We start from the raw sequence: 27,048 nt of genomic DNA, 5'->3' as shown, positions 1-27,048 counted from the left end.
GACGAAAGTCTTATCGAGGAAGAAAGCGGTTACCTTGAACACGAAGCAAGGAGAAAGCATGTAGCTGGTGTTATTTCCGAAGTCGGACTTGCTCATCCAATATTATCTGATGGGCATAATATTTGTGTTTATGTTACAAATGACACGCTAGAGAAGTTTAAAGTCACCACTTTGAAGGAAATCTGTGCATTTCTTGAAATTTCTTTCAAAGGCAGAGATTTGAAGGCCACATTACTCAAGAAAGTAAGTGACATGGAAACCGAATGTATATGTTTCCAAGAGATTTAGGAAGGCTACTTCTAACTCTGTGCCTCATTTCATGACTTTCGACCGCTACATGAACTAGTTTTCAGGTATTTTATATGCGGAGATAAGTTACATTCGCTGTGGGGATAGTAAGTGGAAACAGGAGCTAAAGGACCTGTCACTATAGCCGGGGTAGAGGATTTTGTGGGGATCACGTGGTTGTTAAGGGAAACGATAAGTTGTCGCCAACAGAAATTAAAGGAGGACTGATGAAAATAGACTGCCTATTTACTGCCATTGTGAGGTGGGGGTTATACGAATATCACAGAGCCTTAAGGCGGGTTTAGGTGGAATTTATTGTAATACTACCAAAATCCTCCGATTCCCTCCTGTACCCCTCCCGGTTTATAAAGAATGACCGGTCTCTAACTTATAAAGGCTGGTAGTTTCGAGAGAAACTGTTTGGGGCTGCGTCGGTGAGAGTAACGAAATAATTTGGATATATCAACAAAGTTGAAATGGTAAATTTACCACCGTAACGATTACAAAAGCTGACGTTTCGAGCGTTAGCCCTTCCTCGGAGCGAATGGAGGAATTGTGGGTTGTGTGTGCTTTAAAGGCAGAAAATGGAGCTACGTCTTTGGTGGGAACATGGCAACGAGAAAAACAAGAATAAATTAGTGGAATGAAAAGCGTTCGTTGATCCCTGTGGGATTTAGACTGCCAGTCTCTAACTTAGACTGATTGCATCGCGAAATGCCTCATACATTTCAAGACAAAAGTATTGAGACAAAAATATTTAGCCTAGTAATAATGGGAAATGTGGCGGGTGGATTACGAACGTTTCGCTATTATTAACTGCTTGGATATCCTTATCATCAACAAATTACCTGAAAGCTGAGAAGTATGTCACAAAAAGTCTGAACTACCATTTACGAAATTATCTTTATGCAGGAGGTTGTTTGGTAAATAACACGGTAACATACGTGTATTTTAACTTTTTTGTGTCCTTTTAAGCAACACAGTGTGTCTGAAATGACCAGAGTGCCAAATTGTATTCTTTCATTTTGATCTTCTCCACTCTGTACGTGGCCATTGAGCTGATTCAAGGAAAATTACCGAGGAGCTTCTGATCGCCTTTGTTTACTTTGTCGTGCAAGCGTTACGACTGATCATATTTATGCAACGTTTTAGGATGACTTGCTTTTTTTGCCATCCAATTGTTATGAAAACTTAAAATACTTTACGTAAAAGATAAACAAATAAAGTTTGAACGGTGAAAGACATATCATAGATCATTTTTCAGAATTATGCAAATGAGCTTTGACATGTGCGCGATTAAGTAATAATAATAATAATAATAATAATAATAATAACGAATTTTTATACAGGATTGAAAACCCATCAGTGTGTAACACTGTTGTCCTTGGGGTCCTGTCAAAATAATAAATAAATAAATAAAATAAAACTGAACAAGATATAATCATTGATCTTAAGATCTAGAAAAGCATACAATAAAATAAAATGCTCTGAAAAAGGATACCTATAACCACGTTTAGATCGAATTTTTTAACTAAAATAATCTCGCAATTTGTTCTTAAATTTCAGTCTCGAATCTAACGACCTTAGTTCAGCAGGCAGGTTGTTGAAAGTCTTTGCTCCTTGGTAATAGAAGCTCTTTTTACCAAATTCTAAACGTACTTTGGGTAATTTCACTGATATACCGTTATTCCTAGTGGCCTTAGAATGAACTAGTCTTTCGAAGTAGTTCTTAAAGGGTGTGCAAACATTATTCAGGAAACAGTCGAAAACAAACAAACAGCTTTTACGCTTGATCAAATTGTTCACGGATGGGGGATTAAAAGAACTATGGCCAATAACTTTAAAGCCTCGTCGTTCGATGTTCTTTATCATTTCCTTTCGGTAATCCGGAAAGCTAAGACCAAGTGTTCCGCAATAGGTAAAAATAGGTGCGATCATAGTGTTATAGATCGATTCTGCACACTTTTGGTCGATCAAAGGACGAATTGATCGCAAGAGATTAATTCTGGTTGCAGCTTTTTTATAGATTCGGTCAAAATGTGATGCAAGGTTTAGTGATGAGTCAAGGTGAACACCTAAGTACTTATAGGTAGAGGTGTTATTGATGAGTGTCCCATTAACAGAAAGTTTAAGTTCCTTGTCTTGAAGGTTGATTCTTTTAGCTGTTCCAAATAACATAGACTCCGTCTCGTCCTTTTTTAGGTTAATGATCAGTTCGTTGTCTTTAAACCACTCGCAAAGGTTATTCATATCCTCGCTAAGGCTTCTCTGTATAGTATCAATATCTTTAGAAGAGGTATAGATGACTGAATCGTCGGCATAAGTGATAATCTTCGAGTGTTGAAGCGGTTTATGTACATCGTTGAAAAAGATAATGAATAAGATAGGACCCAGGATACTTCCCTGAGGAACACCTGTGAGAATGGGTTGAGGTTCTGATAGCACGCCTTTATATTGGACAACTTGTGATCTGCAGAAAAGGTAATCAGTGAACCATGCGAGTTCTGTTCCACGAACTCCGTAAGTTGAAAGCTTGCTCAGGAGGCCAGAGTGACTGATGGTGTCAAACGCCTTTGATAGATCGATGAAAACACAGCCTGTCAGGTTGTGTTTTCATCGATCTGTCAAAGACATTGATTTGCGCTGTTTTCAAGATGATGGTGGATGAAAGCTAGAGAGATACCCGCAGGTTTGAAACACTCGGTGACCTCCTTGGTGTATAAACTATCCTACGATATGACTGTTTAGCCCGATCTACCCCTGCATTTTGAGAATTCTTGGTTTTAAATTGGTTAATTTTTTATATGCAAATTAAGGTCGAAGGGAAGGGTCTCTTCTAATCAAGCTGGTATGAATAGGATTTCAAGTTAAGTTTCCATATTCTGTCTGTGAACTGAGTGAACATAGCACTTGAAGCAAGAGAGAATTCCGTGAACTATAACATTGCAGTCGCAGCGCGCTCGACAAAAGCTGTGAAATTTACCCTTTCGATCGTTTTCTTTTCGATCATTCTCTTTTGGTCAAGCCAATAGTCAATTCTCGCTTATGGTGAGGCAAAAAAAGAGAATTGGAAAACAACCAATCTATTTTTGAAATGTATGTCCTAAACCCTTTTCATAGGAAAAAAATTAAGGAAAATTTTTTTATACTGGAAGTCGAGAGGAACGCTCTTAGCGGGAGTGGCACTTAATTATGCTGATAAAGGAACTAGAGTTGGGTGATCAATGGAGCGGTGACTGACATTGTGAAAGAAATGGTTTCTTGCTCTGTATCAAAACAGATGATTCAGTAAGGTTTTTTTATTGTAAAACTTCCACAGATAGCTTTAGTAGAAACATGCTCTGTCGATTTAAATCGTTCGCTCACGGCAATCAAGAAAAACGTCCAGCAAGGGTTTGAAAGAAACTTTGTTACAGCGCGCTGAATTGTTCATGCACGTATTTTTGTGAAAATTCGGGTTTTCGAAGCGACAGCAAATAAGTCGCAAACGCTCCTTTTAAGAAAAGCATCATGTTAAAGAATAATGTTGATCCGTTGTGATTAATATAAATTGTAATTCGGATAAAGAGAAACTCCACGACTATAACATTCGCAAAATGCATGACAAATAAACAATTCACAAGCTCCTGATAGATATAGTTTATGCGATGCTATTTCCAACATTATCGAATGTCTTCATTTCCACTTCTGAAATTTAAACCAGTTTTACTAATTTCCAATGATCCTAAGGCGCAATAGTATCGTTTATTTAGTCTTTCTGAGATTGAAAACATCTGCACATCTAAGTGTATTTTTTAGAAGTAATAATTTCAAAACCATGGGGCGCGGATTTCGTTTAATAAGCTGGAATTATCAAATTTAAAAAAGTGTTTATTGATATATTAACATAAACGTTAGGCGCTATCCTTTGACCCCTGTGTGGTCCATTATTTAACATCTGAAGCTGTTTATGGAACGAACTAAATTGAACTCGTGTATTGAGAACTTGACGAAATATTTGAAATCATCTTTATAGCGAGTATTCTGCCAACCTTTCTGTTCACATATATCAACAGTTACCTTGTGAAACTAGAGGCTTTATGTTATCTTATATGAAGGAGTTTGATACAGTTAGAAAGCATGAGGCTAACTAAAGTTTGGCTCTTTAGTTAGCCTCTGGTCAATGGATTGATTTCCCTTTTTTTTTTTTATTCTTAATTAAACTTGGTTTACAGTACAAGAGGCTTACTTACAGCTTTAAGTGCCCCCAGCAAGAAATCCTAATGCTGGCAAACACTCCTGGCGGTAAATCCTGTAACTGGTTGTTGGACAGGTCCCTGAAATCAATACGGCACCTCAGCGAAGTGTGACTCTGCTGTCTAAAATAATGTTTTCCAGGGACAATATCTTGAGAGCATAAGATACTTTTTTAAGATACTATGAACAATTTCTTTTTTCCCAAATACACATTAATGAATAGTTATTAACTTAGTTTGTCTCTGCTCTACCCTGGAGATCCTAATGCGAAATAAAATACTTCAATCAAGTGACAAAAATTTCACATTTCACATTGGTTTTCTGAGCAGTGGTACAATTTTTAAAGAGGGCGAATACATGCAGTGCTTGGCGAAAATTCAACGGAATCACAACTTGAAAGAAATGGAGAACATTGAACTTTTTAGATCGTCTGTTGCTAAAATCTTTCAGTGGCTTAGCCGGTTCTATATTAGTGGCTCAGGCTTTCAAGCGATTTTGAGCGTTTTTGTGGCAACTGACGTTGAGCTTTCATCAGAGGAATTTGACTACAAAGATAAAGCTTTAAGGTGATGTAGAATTTGATTTGTAAATATATATGGCAGACCCCTTTATAGGCCATCGAAGTTGATCTTTATATGACCTCTCCAAAAAAAAAGGCCATCTGCTATCACACAAAATTTGAAAGCGGTATTTCATCGTGTTGAGGGCGTACGAAGTTGCTGAAGTTGCATAATTTTTCATTATTTAACGGGGGGGCGCAACAGGCATGTAGGCGAATTTCGAACTTGCCGGTTTATCGAAGAAAGCAAAGCGCCATAGAACCTTTCGATAATTTTTGAAAAAGGTTCTACGAAATTTTGTAAGTGTCGGCGATTTCTTAATATTCATGGTCAATGGCTTTTAAGTCTGGTCGGCTGAGAGCTTGGAAAGCGTACAATGTGGCGCACATTAGCTCACAGTGTACGCTTACCGGGCAAGGGAAAGCGTTTTTTTCAACTGGGAGTTCCAAAATACGCTTCTCAATTAACTCCAACAACGATATGTTCTGAATATGCTCATCAACATCCGTTTCTTTGTAGAGCAGCCTTGCGATCTTCTTTGTGTGAGTGCTCATGACCTCCTGATAGTGGTTGTTTCTAAGGTTGACCATTGTGCTTAAAATGGAGGCATAACGGAACAAACTGCCGCTTCGGTGAATCTCGTCGTAGATGGAGTTGATCTTGTGCTTGAGGGATGCACTTTGTTTGATCTTTTCTTTAAGCTCTTCTGAGATAACATTCCTTCCGAAGGCTTCCGATGACTGCTTCCATTTAGAGCTCCTTTCTTTGTCAATCTTGACGAATGTTGGAGTGAGATCAAAGCTCTGACAGAGTCAAAGAAATTCAATGGAACCATCGCAGTTGATCTGTTTCTTACTACACTGTTCAAGTCTTCTAAACGTGTAGTTGATTATCGCGTTTTAAAATCCGTATCAAAAGAGATTTCTTAAGTTATAAAACTGTAAAAGCGAACGATAAAATCCGACGTTTCGGAGTAGCCATGACTCCATTATCAAGGAAAATATGAAAGATCATGCAAATTGCAACTTATGAAGCATTTTTGGCGCGAAGAATTAACATAAGAGGGTGCGAAGACTATAAAAATATTATAAAAATACTTTCGCACGAATGGAGTCTGATTGCACGCTAAGATTTGGCTTTATCCTTGTGATAAAAAGCATTTCGTACACTAAGCAGTCAAATTTGTTTCTGCATTTCTTAAGCACTTCGAAACGCTTTTGCAGGTCCTGGGGCATTGTCCCGTGCATGTTCTTACAGTGTTTGGCAATGGCGGAGGATTGTTATTTATGTCCTTTCACACGATTATGTAAATGCACACATCTGTAACCTACATAACCCGATTCACACAGGTCACACTGAAAACCTTAAACAACACACTGCTGATTTACAATTAGTGGCTTTGATGTGGTAAATAACTTTTTTTCAGACAAGAAATAAAGAAAACACCGTTATCCTTGCATCTTCGGAAGTATTGATGCCAGCAAACGCATTTGTTGGTAGATTCTGTAAATTGTTGTTGGACAGGTCTCTATTCTCAACAAGTCAACAGAGCAAAGCGTATTCTTAGAGATGTTGAGGAAACTGATACTTTCTTAGAAGAGTATATATTCCTATATTTTGAAAATGCTCGTAACCGCCTTAAATTCGGCCTACCCTTTTCATGTCCCTAAAATTCAAATCATTGAGTAACTGATTATCGGTAGCTGAGTGTACTTTTATTAAACTAACGATTCCATCAGCTGAAAGGGTAAACACTGTGGAATCCTAAGATGGACTTTTATGAGAATGGTGGGTGAATGACAGTCATTCTCAACCTGAAGCACACGCTCAGCACATCAGTTTCTTGATGTTACATTGCAGTGAGTGTTTCAAGCTCCTGCCGAGGTGAGGTCTTTGAAAATATTTGAAAGAGTGCTCATCCATAGCACTTCGTAAAAGAAAGCCGCTAATTTTTCGAAAAGCACGTGGATGCACTCGGAAGACGACATCGGAAAGTAACAACACGTAAGTTACATCAATTGAGAACGATTTTGACGAAATAGCTGTGTTCTCTCCGTGCATTTTCTAGCCAGTCTACAGTTTTCATTTAGCTTTATTTTGTTCACTGATCCTCCCGTGAATAAACCAGACCTCAAAGAAGCCACAGGAGCCGGCTTAGAAAATACTTGTGACTGACAAAATTATTCTTGAATTAATAACAGCATAAGACTCTGTTTTGAAAATACAGTATGTTCTTCTGAATCCTTTTATCGTACATGAGCAAACTTTCATAGTATTCAGGAGCTAAAATTTGTCTCATCCACTCCAGATTGCAAAGGTGATAGACAACTCAGAGATAAAACATCGTTGAGTCGGCTATTCAGTAAAATATGAACACTTGCGATAAGAAGACTTCACCAAATATTCATTTGGGGAGAAATGGTGGAAATTTTTCATGAAACAGAGAAACTTAAATAACTAAAACTCCTATCGTTATACGACTGATTTACAAGGCTTTAACAAAAATGCAGCGATGTATTCTTAGGTAACGAGATCCTCTTTTTCCCATGGTTCCTTCAAAGTCTAAAATGTTGTCATTTGAGGCCTGGATGCTCAGCGATGACAACTCTCCGTAAGGTCATCATTTTTTCTCCATACGTGTCTCGTAACAGTTCTTATATTGCGCTTAAAGCCTGGTAAATTTTGCCGAGTCTAGAGAAAAATAGAGTTAAATTGTAAGAAATGGGTATTAAATAGGCGCAAAAAGCTTAAGGGTGTTTAAAACAAAAACACAAAAACAATAAGTCCACACATCAAATTCCTGGGGTAAAAACTTATGTTCAGCTCGAAAAATGCACTTCCAAATAAATCTCTCTCACTCAGACTGACAGATTGCGATGGATTTTAATCGTGTCTTGTCTGATATTTTTTTGAAATTTTAGAGAACGATCTCTTAAAGTTGGAGTAGTTTGAATAACTATTTCTACTAATTTAGAGCAGTAAACATCAACTTGGACTAACGCAACAATTCTATAAAAAGCTTCATCAAAAATGTTCCTTGGGAAAAATAAAATGAACTAGGAAATTTTGCAACTGTCGGCGGTTTCTCGATATCTATGGTCAGTGGCTCTTAAATCTGGTGGGCAGGGGGTTCTGGTATCAATAGCACTGTGAGAATTTTCTGACACTAAATGGGATGCTAAGCTCCTCATGTGGTGCGTTATGTATTATTCTGATCTATGATCGATGGTTTTCCGTTTAGTTGAGTCTTTTTAAACCTGCAGTAAGCCGGCACAGAATAGTGTTCCTTGATCACGATATGAAACACGGAGGTACATATGGTACACGATCCATATGGTGCACGACCATATGTATCTAATTGCGCAGTACAAAATATACGAACTTCATATATTTCATTGTATCTCAAACACTGAGGTCTTGGAAATTTGTACCTCTCCAAATTTCCAGCAGCTGAGCCAATTATCTGTTCATTTTCGTTATTCAGATATGTAATAAGAATAAAAGAGACACATTCCAGAATCGTTCTAAATTTGCAATATGGTATACTCTTTTACATTTAATCCCTTAAGGAGTCTAAAACGCACTTGTTTGTTAGCTTGAGTTTTTACGTTGCCATGGTAATCCGATTAAAAACCAATTTTTCCCCAAGTTACGAGGGTTTAATAGAAATACAGCACTGTGTTCCAAAGTACCAAGATTCCCTACTTCCCATTATCCGTTCCATGTTCTGAAATGTTTTCTTTTGATGCCTAGATGCTCAGTGATGACAACTTTGCACAAAATGTTGTTCACCGGGGTTTTGTAGATTAATGAAACTTGTAATCGTTTGTCTCACGATGTTTCATGAAAGGCTTCAAAAATACTTAGCCTGCAGCGCTCTGATCGTTTCATATTTTTGTGTAAACTATTTAAGTATTTGAAACGATCGCTTGAAAATTACATCGGCTTTTTCTCCTCATTAAAACAACTTCTTGTTAAAGCAGAATGTTGAGTCCTTCTGTAGTAACTGATATCATTTATACGATTCAGATGAAAGGAATCACGGGTATGACATCAGCATAATGCGTGACAAAGTATATAATTCACAACATCTGGATCGGATTTAAATAATGCACCGTTAGTTTCATAACACTTTCGAAATTTGACGCTCTAAATTCTAACTTGCCTTAGTAATATTCAATGATCCCGAGGCCAGAAACTCAGTCTGATGTGAAAGTTCAAATCAGGCCTCTATACATCGGCATGTGGTCAAAAAATCAACACTAAACGTTCGTATGCTAAAGAAACGTCGTCCTTATAGATCTTCCAGCTGTTTGTTGTTATTAAAGGTTCCTGCTGACAAGTTCTGCTGTTTGTTTTTGGACAGGTCCCGTGAAACAAATTAACATATCAATTATCTAAATCAGTTACTCAACTGTGGACCTAAATTGCACAGCTTACAAAAAAATTAAGGAGTTATCCGTAGAGTGCTCGTTGATTTGACTCGAAGTTTCACGCAAAGTTGACCTTACTGTGAGTTTCTCCCTAAGGTAACGTGTGCACTTAAAATTATTAACTTTCTAAGTAGAGATTATTCTTCGAAAATACGAGGGCTTTGACCAATGCTTTTTCTGTTTGCTAGAACCAGCAGAAAGAAAATGAAATCTGCAATGGTCATGATGCAAAGGAAACACCCGAAATATTTTTGGGCTCTCTTAGAAAATTTTAAACACACGTAATATCTCGTTTCCCTACACAATCAGGATCAGAAGCAAGTGTTTATCTACTTATAAATATGCTAAAGAAACGCCGCCCTTACAGATGTTTCAGCTTTGTGTTGCTACCAAAGGCTCCAGCCGGCAAGCTCTGCAACTTGTTATTGGACAGGTCCCTTGAAAAATATCAACAAATCAATTACCTAATTTACTTGACTGTGAACCTGAATTGCACAGCTTAAAAAAAAATTTATGACTTGTCTGGAGTGGTGCATGTTTACTTGACTCGGAGTTTGATGTACAAATGAACTTACTATGGGCTTTGACCAATGCTCTGTCTGTTTATTAGAACCAGCAAAAAAAAAAAAAACCCATTAAATCTGTAACGATTATGATGCAAAGGGAAACACCCGAAATACTTTCTGAGTCTCTTAGAAAACTTTAAACGCATTTGATTTTCCCTAAACAATCATGATCAGAAGCAAGTGTTTATCTTCTTATGGACTGATTTCAATGCAGCCCTCAGAGGTAATTCTGTCTCACTTTGTGCATCAGCTTTAAGTGAATTCTTTCCCGTGAATATAGAGATCAGCTCCCAAGCTCATTGGCTTGAACTGGGTCAAACATAAAGGAGCGTTTCACTAGATCTTCAGGGTCAATGTACTGACATGTAGGTACAGGACCTACGGAGGGTGCAGTGGGGGCATCCACACCCACCAATTCGCTTAATAATGAGTGACGGTTGCAAAGAGAGTTAAAAATAAAACAAAACAAACAGAATCGAACCAAAGCAAATAATTGAGCCACAATTACATTTCTAATTCTAATTAAATTTATTGAATTGGTCTATCTCTATAGCATTTACACATAATTTAATCATAAATACCATCTGAAAACTTTATTGATATTGATTTTGACAAGATTACGGCCTTGAATACTCTATTTCTTCTAAAAGCTCTAGTCAGTGAAAATCTAATATAACCACAAGGGGCTCAGAAGATTCTGGCAGCGGTCATTCTCGCAAATGCAGGTTCACGGACATTGTTGCAGCCTACTAACAGGTGATACGTTAGGATTCTCGAACAGTTTGACAGCAGTCATTCTCTGCAGTCCTTAGCGCTTCTGTAGCGGTCGATTTCAGGCGTTCCCTAATGTTTTACTAGCGAATAACGCTATTTGTTCCTACCTGTCTAGTCGCCGGATCAAAACCCTTTTTAGTGGTTTAATTTCGATTTGTTGTCTTCATGTATACCTGAGAAGGTTTGCAATGGTTGTCATACCTCAGCGGTGATGCAGCAGTTACTGAGGTACACCTCTGCGGTTGTTTTCGGGCTTTCTTAGGCGTTTTTTGCGGCGGTTGTCCTGATTGTGATCGTAAAAGCTGTGAACTGTTAACCAGCGTGTTTTTGAACGGTTACCCTCATGAGCGTTCACCAGCGATTTTGTGGCGGTTGTCCTCAAACCCTCTGTGTTAATGCGCTTGTATTCAACCGTTCCTGAGCGGTTTTTTCACCGTTGCCCTCTAGTGTTCTTCATGCGACAATCTTCCAGCGTACGCAGTTTTTTAGAGGATTTTTGTCAGCGGAGTTCTAGCGGTAATCTTCAAGTGTGGTTTTCCAGCAGTTCTTTTCACGCATAACTTGGCGTTGTTGGATAACCCTCCAACGCTTCTCAGCAGTTTTCTAAAAACATTTATAAGAGATTTTATTAGCCGTTGTCTTCAAGAAGTTATCAGAGGCGCTGTACCGGTTATATCCAAGCATTCTTGGTAGTTTTTGTAAGAGTTGTGTTCAACCAGTGATGAACAGCTTAGTAGCAGATATCTTCAAGTGGTGATCAGTGTTGTTGCTTTTGTGGCAGTTGTCGTTAATAGCTCGTCTGTAGTGGACTGTACCATATCCATTTCTTGATAACCCGGTTTAAGCTATCATCAGCAGTGTTCTGGCGAATGCCCTCAAGCATTAGTAACGTTGCTGTAGCGGTTGTGTTGAAGCGTTCATCAGCGGTCTTGCAGTGAAATCAATGCCTTCAATCCTTCATCAGTGATACTTTGACGGTTTTATCTAATCCTCCATCAGCAGTGAGGTAGCGGTAGAATCGCGTCTTAGGGCTACATGTAGGTTGTACGGATTTGATAAACATTGGCGGTAATATGTCAAGAAGGGCTGTTTGACCACAGCGGCAGCCCACGAACAATCCAGGCTCTTAACTTGTATTCAAATGAGGCAGCTGTCATAGCCTTGATAATCCTCCAGTCCATTTTTTCCTATCACAGGCATAGTGGTAGCCTCCATTTTGAGATTTACCAGCCGGCTCTTACTAATATACTAATGAGCACCTCATGCAGATAACTTTGTATTACGCTGATATCTAACTTCGACGATTTTCCTTTTAGCTCGAGTATTTTTAGTACTGCAGTGATCTGACGCGGGTTAACGCTCCTTTACTACGATATGAAATAATAAGTTTGAGAAATTTACTGAAGTCGAGATTTCCAGCTAACCCTAAGACTGTTTTCTTTTTCTTATCTAGGCGTGTAACTTTCCAATTTGCTTTATTTGAAAAATTTAGTTTTTTCTACACTAATTAAAGACCGAAAACGTCTGAAGAGGGCCACTTGGACATAGCCCTGATGAACGAAAATTCTCCGTGTTTTTGATTGATGATATCTCTCTATGTCGAAGGTCATTTCGCCAACCAGTGTTTATATAATGCGTGGAGTCTATTTTAACCGGAAAATGAAGTGCTCTGATACTGATAGTCTGAAATAGATATCTTATGAAAGTTTAGTCAGTAAACCCAAAAATTTCATATCGCTTTACGACTATCTTTGCCCGCAGCTCGTTTATATCCAGGCGACCTGTTAACTTTTGGCTGCTTAGTTTTGGACCGCTACAGTCAATGCTAAAACACCAATTGTTACAAAATTCAAGATATTTTTGCTGGGTTGTACTTGTTGATATTTACTGTTGTTTTCACCTACTTAATAGTTATAATCTCCTCATACTTTCGGCAGTCATTGTGCCACCTCTCAATTCAAACACAAACCAAATTTAAGGCTTTATATGATGCATACATAGTACTTACAGTTTTCCTGTAGCTCGCGGAATTTTCTTTGGAATTGACTTAAGCTGTTTTCTTTCACAATTGGCTGATACTAAACCCTTCATGTTACCTTTAAGGGCATTGCATTGGCACGGTTGAGGGCACGCTGACGAATAAAAACAGACTTCAATTAAACTTTTTATTTGAATCATACTTATTTTAATCGATCACTTTTATTTTAAGATTTTATAACCGAAAGCTATGAAATCAAACCGATGATGGTACGTTACAAAGTAAACCATCCGTTTAGCGGCATTCCTTCGCATTATCAGAAACTAAAACGTCACCCATTGAAATGAAAGGCAAATTTCCAATCAGATTTTTAAAATTTTGCTCTGCCCTTTGTAACAAAAAGTTCCTTTTTAATCACTGGCATGAGTATCAATCGCTATGAATAAAAATTATCTAAAATAATTAAATATCGAGATTTGTTGGGAATTTAAGGTATTCTTTATTGTTTTCCTTTTGATTTGTCCAAAGATGAGAAGAAAAGTTTTTAATGTTAATAGACCGAATATAACCATTCTCAATTTCCTCATGTAACATGTACGTCGCGCAACTGAAATGGCCACCCTGACCGAAAACGGCCCTTAGCTTCCCGGCCTCTATGGAAATTGGTTTTGTTAGGTGCATTTTTTCTCGAACGTAGTTGAAGTAATGGACACGCGTTTGGGTGATTAGTGGGTACCGTTTACTAATCACTTTCTCAGAGAAAATTGACACCAAATGTTTACATAATTTTCTGAGCACCATTCAGTGTAAACTCGCCTTAATGCTACCTCAATGATATGATCACCTCGTTCTTAGATTTTTACGGGCAGTTTCGGAAAAACAACCTTGCATTTTCGAATTTAAAACCCTCGTAAACGGTGGTTACCCATTAATACGGCCACCGGCCACCGGCCACCGGCCACCGGCCACCGGCCACATTTGAAAATCCCAAACGGTAAAATCCAGTTTATAACTTTACTCAGTTAATAGAGCCTCATGCTAAATTTAGAAAAGCGAAACGCTTGGTCAAGCTAATTTTATTAATCTCTGTCGTTACTGATCAAGCTGCTGATTTACATGACAAAGTAAGCAACTTTTTAGATAGATAGCTAGATAGTTTGTTAATGAAAAACATGGCAGCCCAGGTGCTTAACTACGTATTATAAAGTTATAACCTAAGGATAATAATATGATCAAATAATGATATAAGAGGGTGTGAATGGGGTTAACCGACTAGCGACAAAGGGCGTAAAAAATTACTCACTACCGACGAAACGGGAAAAAAATAGATTCTACCCGACAACCGACATGGTCAGACGCGATAGGGATGTTTGTATTCAGAAAGAATAGCATTTTGATGATTTCTAGCTCAGAAAATCCTTGTTCACCCGACGAAACCACATTAATTCCAAATTTAGCCGAATTATAGAATTTCTTGTCTTCAAATTTCTTTAAATCCACGGGATCCTTCTTTTCGGTGAGCAGCGTGGGCTCATTTCTAGAACAGCGGCTCGTAATCGGGCTGACAAGATACCCTGCTGTCTCATTTCAAGAACAGCGGATCACAATCGAGCCGACGAGACGCCCTGCTGTTGTCTTTTTATTGCTCGTTGTTTGTTCATGCGGTCGGGTCATGACTGGGATTGCTAAAGTCATCGAGAGTATTTTTCGAAAAGGTGAAGAAGTCGTCATCGAACGTCATCGAAGCAGGGTCCCAATAGACAAAGAAGCTCATAGAAGAGTATCTGAACTAAAAAAACATCTTACGGAGTTTTTAGGACTATAGGAGCAGGCACATGAATATGGAATTGGCGGATTTTCGTTAAAGTTATTTCGCCTGGCGAAATCGCCTGCGGGCAAATGCGAAAATTTTGCAATTGTGACGGATGGGCAATGGCAGCTTGAACTTCCAAACATAATATCGGATGAAAGTAGCAGTGAGCTCAACGGGAAGTGTGGAACGCGTGCAGCGGAGTTTGATGAATCACTTTAGTTCTGTAGTTAAATATAAAGCTCAAATATTAACGTGGTTAAACTCTGGTATCACCGTTTTTTGTTTGTTGTTTTGTGGAACGAAATTTTTTTTTCTTTTTCACCGTCCATTTGAATGCGAAAATTGAGAAGAAAAATCTCTACAATGAAGTAGCGAGTAAATCAGTTTATAAGCTTCTTTCTGATTAATTGGTGAATGAACAACAGTGTGGCTTAATATATTAAAGACCCCGTTTATTTATACACGCCTTTAAATCTGTTCGTTTCTGAAAACCAGACGTTCAAATAATATTCAATTCTCTCCTCGAGGGAAGCTACGCACGAGAGATTTCGCTCAATGTGCACGTTTTATACATCTTGACGAGCATTTGCTGATAAGAACTGTAAGTTTCTCAAAAGCCTACTAAAGAGAAAACTTAAAACACACGGTATTTAATATTTTAGTACACATTATCCAAGAGGTCACAAACTGGACCGGAAAGCCAGTAGTGTTGCTGAAGGCGCCGGCTACATCTGATAAAAGCAAGCAGAAGTCAATGAACGACACTGAGAAGAAAGGTGACGAGTCAAAAGTGAGAAGGAAACGGAAATCACGAGAAGAACCAAAAGAAGATGAAAATCTGGCTAAGAGGATCATGACTGAAGGAGGTGACATCGAGAAAAACGAAAGGCAACAAGGAGACCTTCAAAAGTTTCAGGATGGTAGGGCTGAATTAGCACTTGTAGTTCGTTTACCTGATTTTCAAAAGTCATAAATTTGGCTACTTTGGAAATTCTGCGGTATTCCTTGTTTATAAACACTGCCTTGTTTATACAACGAAAAACGATCACTTGGTGCGTTCGCTATGTATAGATAGTTTCTTTTAAATTCCGGCTAAAAACTGTATTATTATCACTTTGATGGGCATAGTGGCGCATTTTGCGTGCTAAAATAAAGAATTTGCCGGGCTAAAATGTATTTTTAAAAATAGACCAAGGCAACCAATGTTCGCGCCTTCTTCTTGTAGCGTTGGTAAAAGAAACCGTGGAGCTATTTTTAAAGCCCAAATCATGGCTGAAAACACAGAAAACAACATGAAGTTTGTAAATTCTCAATCTTCTCAGGTAGGGAAGAAGATCTTAAAAAGTTAGATGCTGATTCCATGGCCGATAGCGAAGAGCATGTAAATTTTGCGGATTCAAGAAACACAAACTCTGTTTAACCAATGATGCCAAACTGTCAGTCTTGCAATTGCACAATTACTTTCAATACTTACAAATAAGTTAATCCATTTTTTCTTCCACGTCTTTTACGATTCTTCACAACACACATAGGGGAAGATTTTGTAATTTTTAGCCAGCTTTGGTATCAACCAAAGCTGGCTAGCTTTTAGCGTTGGTATTTTCATTGTGCGAAAACAAGAGCCCGGCAATAAGTTATAAACGCTCGCCGTCAAGTTTTTTTTTGTTTTTTTTTTGTTTTAAGTTTTTTTTTTTTCAATACCCTCCAACGTGATAATGATAGTAAAAGAGTTTATGGGTTTCTCTTTGTAGGGGCAGGGCAAAACCTAGGGACAATTCAAAAGGAACTGAAGGATCGGAATTTTTTTTTTCAGCTCTGAAGGATTTGAATGGTAGTGTTGCACTAAGCGAAGTGCAAATCAAGTGTGGCATATGTTCAAAAAGCTATGCTTGTCGTCACACAGACAGGATATTTAATGGAAAAGTCAGCTACTTGAAAGCGAGTAAGTAATGATCACTTATCTTTACATATTTTATCAGACATGATAAATTAGCGTTCGTGACAGTCTTGCCTATTAAGTCCTTTAACTATTTTAATATATATTTTGTATTTTTATTCACACTTGAAAATGACCTCATAGAGGTCGAAACGTGACTTTTTAGCGTTAATTTTTATAAAATTTATGAAATTACTTATCCAGAATTGACGAAACGTAGCTAAACTTACAGAGATAAGAGACGAATAATCATCATCAAAGAATTACAATGGGAGCACTTGTTGAAAAACGTTAACGAGACGACTTTTTTTAATACTGAAAGGTTAAAAGCGGCTGGAAACCAAGAGAGGGATGTTCAGAGCATGGAAATTCGTGATATCTAAACTAAATACTTAAATAATTTCAGACCACTTCGACAAGTGTCTAAGCAGAAAGAACAAGAATGATGCCACTCTTAAGAGTCAAGGTCGCATGGATGCATTTCTGATGAAAGCCAGTAACTCGATATCATCCAAACAAAAGGCAGGAGATATTGCTAACAATGAGGCAGACATGAGCAAAGAGGACTTTGACGGCGCAGATGCCACATTGGCAGAGAAGTAATTTCATTTCAGTTGCTTGTGTGATGAACAAATCAAGAGCTTTTAACGTCATAAAGTTAGAGTCGCGATAACCTGGCGTTGTGCGTATAGCTTCGTAGATTAAATGACCTTGAAATATACAAATTGTTCGGTTTGTTTACCCCAGTGCAAGAGACACGTGAGCCAATAAATGTTATTTTCGTTATTAGGTGTTTTTGGTTGATTCTTATATTACTTCATTACAGATCATATCGTTTGATTTGCCAATAAAATCGAGCCTAATTTTAGTATACTTCGGCTTGTTAGTGAATATAAAGACGAGTTATTCCCAGATGCCTTGGACTCTGATTACGACAAAGGCTGTTTAGCTGGCCCTCAGGGATCTGTACTGGACATCAGCGTCAAGGAGGACAATCCAAATTAGGATGCCCCCGTAGTTTCAGATAATGATACAGATGCAAGTTCCGCTGGGAGTGAAACTGAGAGTGAAGATTCCGAGTTTATATCATGCCCTATGTAAGTGTTTCTGCTTGCGCTCCATCCCTATGTTTTCAGTCTCAATCTTTCCTACAATTTGTTACACTTTTTTTTCTTTCCTTATCTACCAGCTCTCTAAATGACGCTCATCCACTGGCTATGAAACTCAACAAGCTCATTGAAGATGGGAAGATACCAGAAAGTTGCATTTATTACAAGTTCCTCAATGATACAACGTCGTTTGCATTGACTGATCCCAAAACTGCGTCTGGCTTTAAATGGGATGACGAGGTATGTGAATTTTTCTCGACCATCAAATACCTTGGAGGTGAGAGAACAAGAAAGTTCGTCCGAGGGCCAGGCTTCTTCGGAACAGGGAGAGGCGGAGAAAAAGAATTCAAATCGTTCGCGGATTTTAACTTGTGTGGCCCCTCCTTAAACGCGACAAAACGATGCCAATCAGGCTACACAACAGAAAGTGGAATGATTAAGCACCATTTGCAGTCACTCCACTCCCTGTGTCAACATCCAAAAGCAGATGTACATGAGATTGTTGATAACGAGAAGGTTCGCACCATCCCAGTAGCTTTAGCAAGTGACGGCACGGCTCTGAGGCCAGGCCTAGAATACGACTCACGTCAAAAACAAGTAATTGGTCTTACACATAAAGTGGACGAGAAATTCGTGAAAAAGCATCCTCTTCCAGACCCTGAAAAGATAAAGACCAATCTAATCACCAACGCAGACGTAACAATTGCGACCTCGCTTGATAACGGTGCTGCGATGCCCATGGCGGTTAACTTCCGACCCAAATCTGTGACTGGAGAGGAAATATTTTCTTACATGGAAGATAGTATTAGAACCGTACAAACCTGTCAAAATTGCTTGGAAGGTCAGCGAAGTGTTAAACACATTGTGACGAGTGAGGCCTCAAATTGTTTAGCAATGAGCAAATGCGAAGAGTGCCTAAAACCAAAATCGGTCTGTGCAAGCTGCAAGAACATGGGACAAGTTTCTCACCACCCTTCTTTCAGGGCATGTGATTCTTGCTCAGATAGAAACGTGACGTGCCAAAAGCTAGTTGTTTTGGTAATAGCAACCGACTGCGAGGAGTGCAACAAGAAGGCACTTGTTCGCTTAAGTGACATGGCAGATGGCAAGGAACTGCCACCAGAATTAGAATTAATAGTTCCCTTGCCAGATGTCGTTCATATTGGAAAAGGCTTTAAGTGTAGCTGGTCGAACTGGTTTATCAACTTAGACGGTGAATTTAGCAATCTCGTGTTGCTTCGAAGCTTACGTGACAATGCGCAGGCGTTTCTCAAAAAGAAGCTTCGAAAGTTGCTTTCACTTGAATGTGTTAGGAATAAAGACAGAATGGCTGTCGAACCCATTATTCGTTTAACACGACCAGAAGTTCTCAAAGTGCTGGAGGACGTTAAGTTCGCTGTGCATACCATCGTAACAGAACAATACAGGTTTTGGAAAAGTAACCAACGTGGTGTATGCCCTCACCCGATCGCAGTTTCTGAAGGCCCAACAGGCACGATCCTTACGCTTGATTACAACTTTCAGACAGGTTTATCAAGACTCCTAACAATAAGATTGCACCAGCCAGCAGATGTCTCTGTTGTGCGAGATGGACTGAAGGATGCTAGGAACTTGTGCTTCATCGATGGGATTGCATTCTTGTGCGGAAGGGGAAAATCTACAATTTCTTTTGTTGACTTCGAGGGAAAAGTGAAGATAAGTACAAAGTCACTCAAGCGACGAGCTGAACTTCTGAGGCACTTAGAGGCACTATCTCTCCCAACGAATGGAAAAGTTCCCGTTTTGCACGAAAGACCTAAGGACCACTTGGGTGCCATTTCTAAGAACACGGACTGTACAGAACACGTCCAGATGCATCCTAATCGTCTTGATAAGCCTTCTGCTGTCTATGCTGCAAGCAATAATTTGTTATTTTGTAGTGATGACGAGAGTAAATATGTCTATCAGATAACATTGACATTAGATGGAGTGACCATTCACGGCAATGCTACGAAATTCACTGCCTATCCATCCAGCATCATAAATCTTTTGTCTATTACTCTACTTGACCAATGCGCATTCTTCTCAGGAGCCTCGAGCCAAGGTGGGCTCTATAAATGTGAACTTAGCACAAAGACAGTGACCAAAGCTGTATGCAACTCGACTCTTCCTTGCTCTGAGGTAAACCAAGTATGCACCTTGAACGTGAGCGTAGTTTACACGGATACAAAGGCGGGAAAGGTTATGCAATACAACCCTGATGATAAATCGGTTAGGACTTTGGTAGGAAGTGGCCACAACAGTTCTAACGATGGGAAACAAGACTCATGCTCATTCAAACAAATCGAAGGGATATGCTTTGTAGACAAGAACCTGTTTGTTACAGATGTTTCCGCTGGAAAACTGAAGATAGTGACGAGCCTCTCAGAAACGATATCTTTTCTGGGGATTCTTGGCTCCCTTTACGATACCTTTGGAATTCATTCTAAGGGTATGAAACCAGACGGAGTGTCCTTGAAACAAGCAAAAGAGAACGTGACAAAGATTGACAGCTATGTAAAAGACACTGTGAGTAAGGTGAAAGAACGCTACCAGTTGAGCGCGACGTCTGCAACCAATGGTCCACAGGGAACTGTATCACAGAAGACGCAAGTATCTGTGTCTTTGCTTAAAGTATCTGTGTCTTTGCTTAAAAAGGGCATAGAAAGGCTATACAAGAACGTGATGGACATTAACCCCCAATTTGTAGATGATCTGCTGCTCGAAACGTTGCTCACAACAGTAGTGGAAAATTTGCATGCTGTTTCGCACCTTAAACACGAGACATTTACGGTACTTATATATGCCCAGGATTTTGGAGCAATTTGCAAGGAATCTCTAAAGCGCACATGTAGATGGGCAGAAAAGTACTACACGCATGACAAATCCTACTATCCGGTACCTCAATCCGCAATGCCCCTTTCTGCTATAGCTACGATGACACCTTTGCCAAGTGAGGACATAACACCAGGGATGGAAGGACAGATCAAAGAGTGGCTAGAGAGTTACAGACCAGTACGCCAACGGACGGTTAGGAGTGAGACCACAAAAGATAAGGCTGGGGCCTTGCCGCCAGCTGTCTACGCCGTTCACCACACCGACGAGTCTGAAGAGAGGCTTCGATATCCTGAAGAAAACACTGTATCGTCAGCAAATGCACAACGCATTGTCAGCATACAATTTGTGGATGAAGGGGATGTTACTGAGGTGTTTGAAGATCACAGAGAAGTACAAATCGATGAGTATGAGACAGATTCGGATGACGAGGAATCAGATTTTGAAGAACATCCAGAGGGTGTCAACAGAGCGTGTGTTACCCGATCCGGCAGGGCTGTTCGTGCATTTTTGCGTCTCGACATGTAAGAGGTACTAACAGTTAAAAAATCCATTTAACGGTGCAGACTGATACGTATGACAACCAAATTTTTGGCAAAAAAAAAGAGAAAAAAAAGAAACCTCGCAGAAAAGCCGCGAGAGCCGTTGAATAATAAGTGTAGTGAGTTTTTGTGGACGTTTCGGAAAAAAGACTTCCGTAGCTTACAAATTAAAATTAGGTATCCCAGGGGGTTGGGGTGGGTGTTTCATTCTTTGTAGAATTTACCTCTCTTGATTTACTTCGATGCCCCGTAGTCGACAGGAAACAAATTCACATCTATAATAAAAGCTTTGGTGAATTTTATCGGTATACTAGATTTGCAAACAAAAGTGGGGTAGATGAGCACGTTGCTAAATTAAAAAACAGCGTTAACGAGGTTTAAGTGAAAGCAAATAATGAATTATTACAAGTATTACACTTCGTCTAGAGTTTAAAGTCTTAAACCTGGGCAAATTGCATAATAAATGTGAATAATTAACGTGTATTTTTAATTATTAACTGAGATTTACCGACAACCGACAAAGGTCAAAAATCTTAATCGACAACTGACAAAGTAATGAAATTTTAACCGACAACCGACATTTTGACCCCCCATTCAGACCCTCATATAGTTAAAAACTTTTATAACCTAATAATGTAATATGAAAATGCATTCTAAGGTCCAAATTCTGTTGAAAAAATGTATCGATACACAATTTCATTTAAGATGTGTTCTTGAAACGCTCGGTCTTCCACCCTGGGATTTCAAACCGCCTGTTTCGTCTGAGGGAGTAAGACTGTCTGCGAGAAACAGGCAATAAATTTCTTATGCGGCTATTTGATCTGACTTAAACACTGCGTGCGTATTACGAGTGACTTACGAGTATTAGCAGGGTTCAACTGTATTTGAGCTCAAAAGAAAGCTGCATTCACGTTGCCTTGAGACTTTGGAAAGTTTTTTATCTATCAATTCTGAACAATTTTGCGAATACCTGGCTTCAGATATTCAATAGTTTGATCAGCACAGTTCTCGATGGTAGTACAGAGAAGACCATTAATTGCAGGCACTGTTATTTTCAACATACTCCTTCACGTGAGATAAAGAGAATAGCTTCCCCATATGCATTACCAATTATAGTTGGATAAGTTTCTCAGTGCAGTCAATCGCTAAATATCGATAATTAATGTACTTTAATTTATTGTTAAATTCGTTTTCAATAATTCATTTAAATCAATTGATTATGGAAACAAATCAGAGAAAAGCTAAGAATAAGAAAGTTGTGAGTAATCACATTATTTCAGACCTGGTCGAATTCTTTCCAAGGAGGAGAAAGGTCAAGGCATGATTAATTCCAATCATTCCCCTTCAAACTGGTAACAAGACAGCATATCTGGCTTTCAGTACAATTTCAAAGTCTAGGCCACTCCAACTGCGGCTGTGATAGATGCAAGCGGCTGCTACAACTTCGTCTTCTTAAGACTTCTTTCACAAATGTTTACATGAATTCGAACAACGCTGCACCAGAATGCACTCGTTAAATAATTCGTTTAGAATCAGGGGAGAAGAATGAATTTCCGGAAAGTTAGCAACTTCGACAAGCAAATCTCAGTTCGTTTACAAAAAAGGAGAACCGGCAGTAGATATTAGACGGTTGCTAACCGTTGAGGCCTTGCTCTCAGAGAGTGTTGTGGCCTTCAACCAGGCCTATGTTAACAGCGTTGTGGCAAGTGCGTTCTTTAGCCCGTGAGGAACTTTGAGACCTTGAAGAAGGCGAACCGATGAAGATCTATGCAAGTTCATATATTGCTCATTCATTAAAAATCAAAGACATTAAGTAAAAGTCAATCAAAGCCGATTCCATCAACGCGATAATTAACAAATGATGTCACCCATACAACACCACAGAAAACCAAATAGGAGGTTGAAATTGTCATGACCTTAGAAATAAGAACCAATTAAACCACTGCGCGTAAGAGATAAAATGCCATTAAACAAAGAGACAACCGCACAAGGACGCTGATGTGAAGGTTGGGAGAGAAAACTTTTTTTAATCGGCAAAGAAATCAGGTGTCAAAATGAATACTTTGACAATTTCTCTCTCCATTTCTTTCCAACGGACGGATTTTCTCGATAAGAGGAGATTACTTTCGAGAGGTTCGCTCTAAGTGCACAGAATCTTATGGCTGATATCGATCACTATGGAGCATGAACAATTCGCGATCGTAGATTTAAGGGCCTTGAAAAATTAAAAACTGGATTCATACCGCTGTTTCTCATTTGCCTGTCGGTATCATTGTGGAAAAAAACCTAAATATACCTAATTAAGCTTGATTAAGAAAAGATTTACTTAAAAAGGAGTCTCGTTTAGTTCACGTGGCTTGTGACAAATTTACAAATTTAAGTGCAGATTTTAATATCTTTATTTTTTAATTTCTTCTTTCTCAGGAGTAACGCTCACTCGAGGCTAAACACGAAAAAACAAACGAAAAAACAGAAGTATATTTAAAATTTCATTCACTTTCTCGTTTCGGTGAGAAAATCCCATGCAACATGTTTGCAATAAATTCACTTTCACTTCCGAATTCGTTAATCAAAAACAAGAGTGGATCCGGCAAAAAAAGTAGCGTTCACCGAACGGAAAACAAAAGTTAAATTCACGGAAAACGAGGCAATTTACTAACCTTTACCCTGTGTTTTGCCTGCGGAAAATCCGACGTTTTCTGTGCAATTTCGCATGGGTGAATCCCAGTATTCGTTCCATTATTCGGTAATTTTCCTTCGCAGTAAATGAAGGTAAACAATTCATTTTCCGGCGTTAACCATTCGGTTAACGCGTGTTTTCCTTTTGTTCGTTGACATTTTCCGAGTGAACAACAACGTATTCATCAGAGTTAACAGCGGAAAACACGCATTTTCCGGGAAGGTTAATGTGTGTTAATGCGGGAAAACATAATGTTTTCCAGAGTTTGCAGTTCGTGCAATGCATAGAAAATGCTATGTTTTCTTCTGTTCGCAACCATTTTTCGCCCGGTGAATGAAATGTTCACAAGAATTATCCAGTCGAAACCATGCATTTTCCAACGTTTTTCCGCGATAGTGAATCCGAGAAAATTCGTGGAAACGCATTTTCCGGCGTTTTACCTTTCATTGTTGTTCGGTTAACTTAAGAAAAACAACATGTATTCTGCCATTTACTGCCGTTTTGCGCATTCGAACGTTATGTTCACTGGAATCAAGCCGTCGAAAGCATGCATACCCCGGTATTTTCTGCAAAGGTGACTTCGTGAGAGGGATGCATTTTCCCGCGTTTACCGCTGCTCGGTTATCAACGTTCGTCCAATTTCACTTCCTGGACTCGAACTCTTCTGCAGGTTCTCAAGGCATTTTCTCTTATTTCCCTCTCCCAGACAGGATAATCACTCCTTTAATAATTATCGTCAACTTTATTAATGCACAATGACGTTAGCGGTACAATTTATTCAGAGTCCAGAATGGAGCCTGATAACAATCATGTTTCTTAGCCTTATTTTACTTAACACATTTCTGTCTAAAGCCAAAAAGAGGCAAAACTTAACCGTTCCAGTATAATTTATACGATAAAATTGGAAGGATGACTGTCTGAAAAATTATGTGCAATATATACAAACTATTACCAGAAAACTGATCTCCAGATACATGTTTAAACTTCCATTATAAGCATTTTGCAAAAATGAGTGTCAAGTGTTTGAAGAAAAAATAATTAGGTGAACTTCATGTGCCGAGGGAATCAAGGCAACATGCTGAGAATGTCACCTTACATTTAATCTTATGCCTGCGTTAAATCTATTTGAAACACTTCTAATGTTTGAAATTGAGACACTACTCAATCTGATGGAGAACAAGAGAACTATAAAGGAGAGAATGAAAATTGTAGCTTCCTCTAAAATAGCGGTTCTGTCCAGGATTTTGGGCTCTTTAAAATGAGCATGGTAATTGTCCTCACTGATAAAAGTTCACTCAAATGCACAATTCAGTCAAATATGAAGTAGTGTGATAATGTTCAAAAATCCATTCATACATGTGAATTATTTGCTAAAAAACACCTGCATTCAATCCTGAACATAAGTGCCAAATAGTGGTCAAGGAAGGGAAAATTCTAGAAACTGAATTCACTTTCCACTGACAATAACTTAAATGTAGACTGCTCAATAACTTAAATTGCTCAAAATATTACATGTTAGACATGTATGTGTTTACAGTCTTCAAACTCTCTTGTAATTGACCATGATTGTACAGCAGTCTCACTTTAAATTTGCCAAATGAGGTGGTTTCTTGTGAAGAAACTGAAATCAGCAAATTGCCAAATTAAAAGCTTAATTCAGAGAGAATAAAAGAATGGAAATGGTAGACCTACATTATCTGTATCATTGGGTAAAAATGTAGCAAGTTTATAGGAGATGGTCCCTAGAAGAGAGTTGAATGACTGTATACTAAAATTAAAATTAGATTAATAAAGTGGTGGCCCAGTGCAATTTTTCTGGGATCTCTCCACTATTTCTATGACTTGGTCTACCAACCCTTCTTTTCACTGACTGCCTCTTTTGCTGATTCGTCATGGAAGACTTATACCTCTGGTCTAGTACATGGAAGAAGTTGGTAACTTCTTCCGTCCACCAGGTAAGGGGGCTTGTCACCATTGATGTGGGATCTTCTTCATCAGACTCATCTGAGGAGACAAGACTAGGATGCAGGGCCTCAATAATTGGTTCTCTCTTCTCTTGTTCAGTTGCCACTTTGAGTCTCTTATCCAGTTTCTAAAGGGGAAAATGTGAAAGAAGTATTTATAATACTGAATGGTGGGCAACTCCTACAATAAAACAATTATAAAGCCCTTGAATGAACCTCAGTGTCACTGGTTTGAGTTGTTCTTGGCATAAAAAGTTTTTTATCACCAGATCTACAGTGTAACTTGAACCTTAACCAGTTTTTAGATCAAACTTAAATTCAAACCTTCTGAAATTTATTCAAACATACAAGCTCACGAGATATTTGAGTGTTAAAGAGCCAAACAACTTTTTTACCCTCTTAATTCTCTGGCGCTTCTTTTGCTCCTTCTGATACTGCTCGTAGGTACCATTTTCTTCTTGTTTCTTTGATGATGCAAAGTTTTGAGAAATAGCATCTGAAAGGAAAGGCAGGTATGCTGAAAAAAAATTTTCAGGTCTGATTTTCGCTATTGCATAAATAGCGCTATCTACTGCGAGGATCGTGCATCATACGTATCTAATACCGCAGTTCAAAATATATGAACTTCATATATTCATTGTATCTCATAAGAAATGATTGTTAAAGATTCCTCGGCGCCTTTGAAACAGGACAGAAGCGGTCTTTCAAACATATCTACAGGCGGTTGTGCGGCAATACAAACAATAGGTGTGAGAAATAAAAAATTTGTATGGCGCGCATTTTAAAACCGGCTCTCGAGTTTGGTTGGCAAGCCGCAAAATTTGTTGAAACAAGTCATCATATTAATCTAATCCGCGTAAGAAACATGCACTAAGGACAACGTATACGTTGTCCATTAAGATTACTCACCGAGAGATCAGGATGGCGGGCGATTTTTCTTTTCTTTGAAGAATTTGGTGGCGTTAGCATTCCTAAAGCGCTTCCCTCTGCGATTGCAGGACAGTCCACAACTTTTCCTTCTAAAGCTGCAATCTTCTACTCCAGGGCTTTGAAACCGTTCTCGAGCCGCGACTCGATACTCTGCAGCTTGTTAAGGATGGCATCGGAAATATCGCTCTGGTTTCCCTCAACGATTTGAAGTGAATCATTTACTTGTCTCAGCTACGCTATGACTGACGATTGATCCCTTGTGTACAATTTCTTTTGAACTTCAGTCAGTTTCATTAAAACAAGGCGGAATTCTGAAGGACTGGCGTTTCCGATTCTAGAACTTGCCATTTCTGATCGAAAGTTAGACAACAGATCAGCAGACGCGT

The 27,048-nt window shown here is 38.8% G+C and overlaps 3 protein-coding genes and 1 pseudogene across 4 annotated transcripts in view; 3 read left to right on the top strand and 1 right to left on the bottom strand.

The window, feature by feature from the left end:
- The window catches only part of LOC148742938 (delta-1-pyrroline-5-carboxylate synthase-like), a 595,352-nt pseudogene that overhangs the window by 505,772 nt on the left and 62,532 nt on the right, over nt 1-27,048 (top strand). The window lies entirely within an intron of this gene.
- LOC148742943 (uncharacterized) lies at nt 14,178-17,370 on the top strand. Its single transcript, XM_088760808.1, has 3 exons — nt 14,178-15,568; nt 16,462-16,590; nt 16,991-17,370. Exons 1-3 carry the CDS (start codon nt 15,403-15,405, stop codon nt 17,185-17,187), a joined length of 492 nt encoding a protein of 163 aa, XP_088616934.1. The 5' UTR covers nt 14,178-15,402; the 3' UTR covers nt 17,188-17,370.
- On the top strand, nt 17,551-21,792 carry LOC148742942 (uncharacterized). The gene is made up of 2 exons (XM_088760736.1): nt 17,551-17,681; nt 17,774-21,792. The coding sequence occupies exon 2, from the start codon at nt 17,802-17,804 to the stop codon at nt 21,072-21,074; it is 3,273 nt and encodes a 1,090-aa protein (XP_088616862.1). The 5' UTR covers nt 17,551-17,681; nt 17,774-17,801; the 3' UTR covers nt 21,075-21,792.
- Nucleotides 24,678-26,701, bottom strand: LOC148742941 (uncharacterized). The gene is made up of 3 exons (XM_088749166.1): nt 26,620-26,701; nt 26,128-26,228; nt 24,678-25,860 (listed from the first exon to the last, which is right to left on the bottom strand). Exons 1-3 carry the CDS (start codon nt 26,699-26,701, stop codon nt 25,549-25,551), a joined length of 495 nt encoding a protein of 164 aa, XP_088605292.1. The 3' UTR covers nt 24,678-25,548.

Source organism: Stylophora pistillata, chromosome 1 (assembly GCF_964205215.1).
Source record: "Stylophora pistillata chromosome 1, jaStyPist1.2, whole genome shotgun sequence".
Taxonomy (NCBI): domain Eukaryota; kingdom Metazoa; phylum Cnidaria; class Anthozoa; order Scleractinia; family Pocilloporidae; genus Stylophora; species Stylophora pistillata.
The sequence above is the reverse complement of the archived record's forward strand: the minus strand, read 5'-3'. Positions and strand labels throughout refer to the sequence as shown.

Excerpts from the sequence above, each read along its gene's own strand:
- LOC148742943 (XM_088760808.1), top strand. The coding sequence starts at position 15,403 with ATGAACGACACTGAGAAGAAAGGTGACGAGTCAAAAGTGAGAAGGAAA. Across the intron at positions 15,569-16,461 it reads CCTTCAAAAGTTTCAGGATG|CTCTGAAGGATTTGAATGGT; the intron begins GTAGGGCTGAAT and ends TTTTTTTTTCAG. Across the intron at positions 16,591-16,990 it reads AGTCAGCTACTTGAAAGCGA|ACCACTTCGACAAGTGTCTA; the intron begins GTAAGTAATGAT and ends AAATAATTTCAG.
- LOC148742942 (XM_088760736.1), top strand. The coding sequence starts at position 17,802 with ATGAAACTCAACAAGCTCATTGAAGATGGGAAGATACCAGAAAGTTGC.
- LOC148742941 (XM_088749166.1), bottom strand. The coding sequence starts at position 26,701 with ATGCTAACGCCACCAAATTCTTCAAAGAAAAGAAAAATCGCCCGCCAT. Across the intron at positions 26,229-26,619 it reads GAGTAATCTTAATGGACAAC|ATGCTATTTCTCAAAACTTT; the intron begins GTATACGTTGTC and ends CTTTCCTTTCAG. Across the intron at positions 25,861-26,127 it reads AGCGCCAGAGAATTAAGAGG|AAACTGGATAAGAGACTCAA; the intron begins GTAAAAAAGTTG and ends TTTCCCCTTTAG.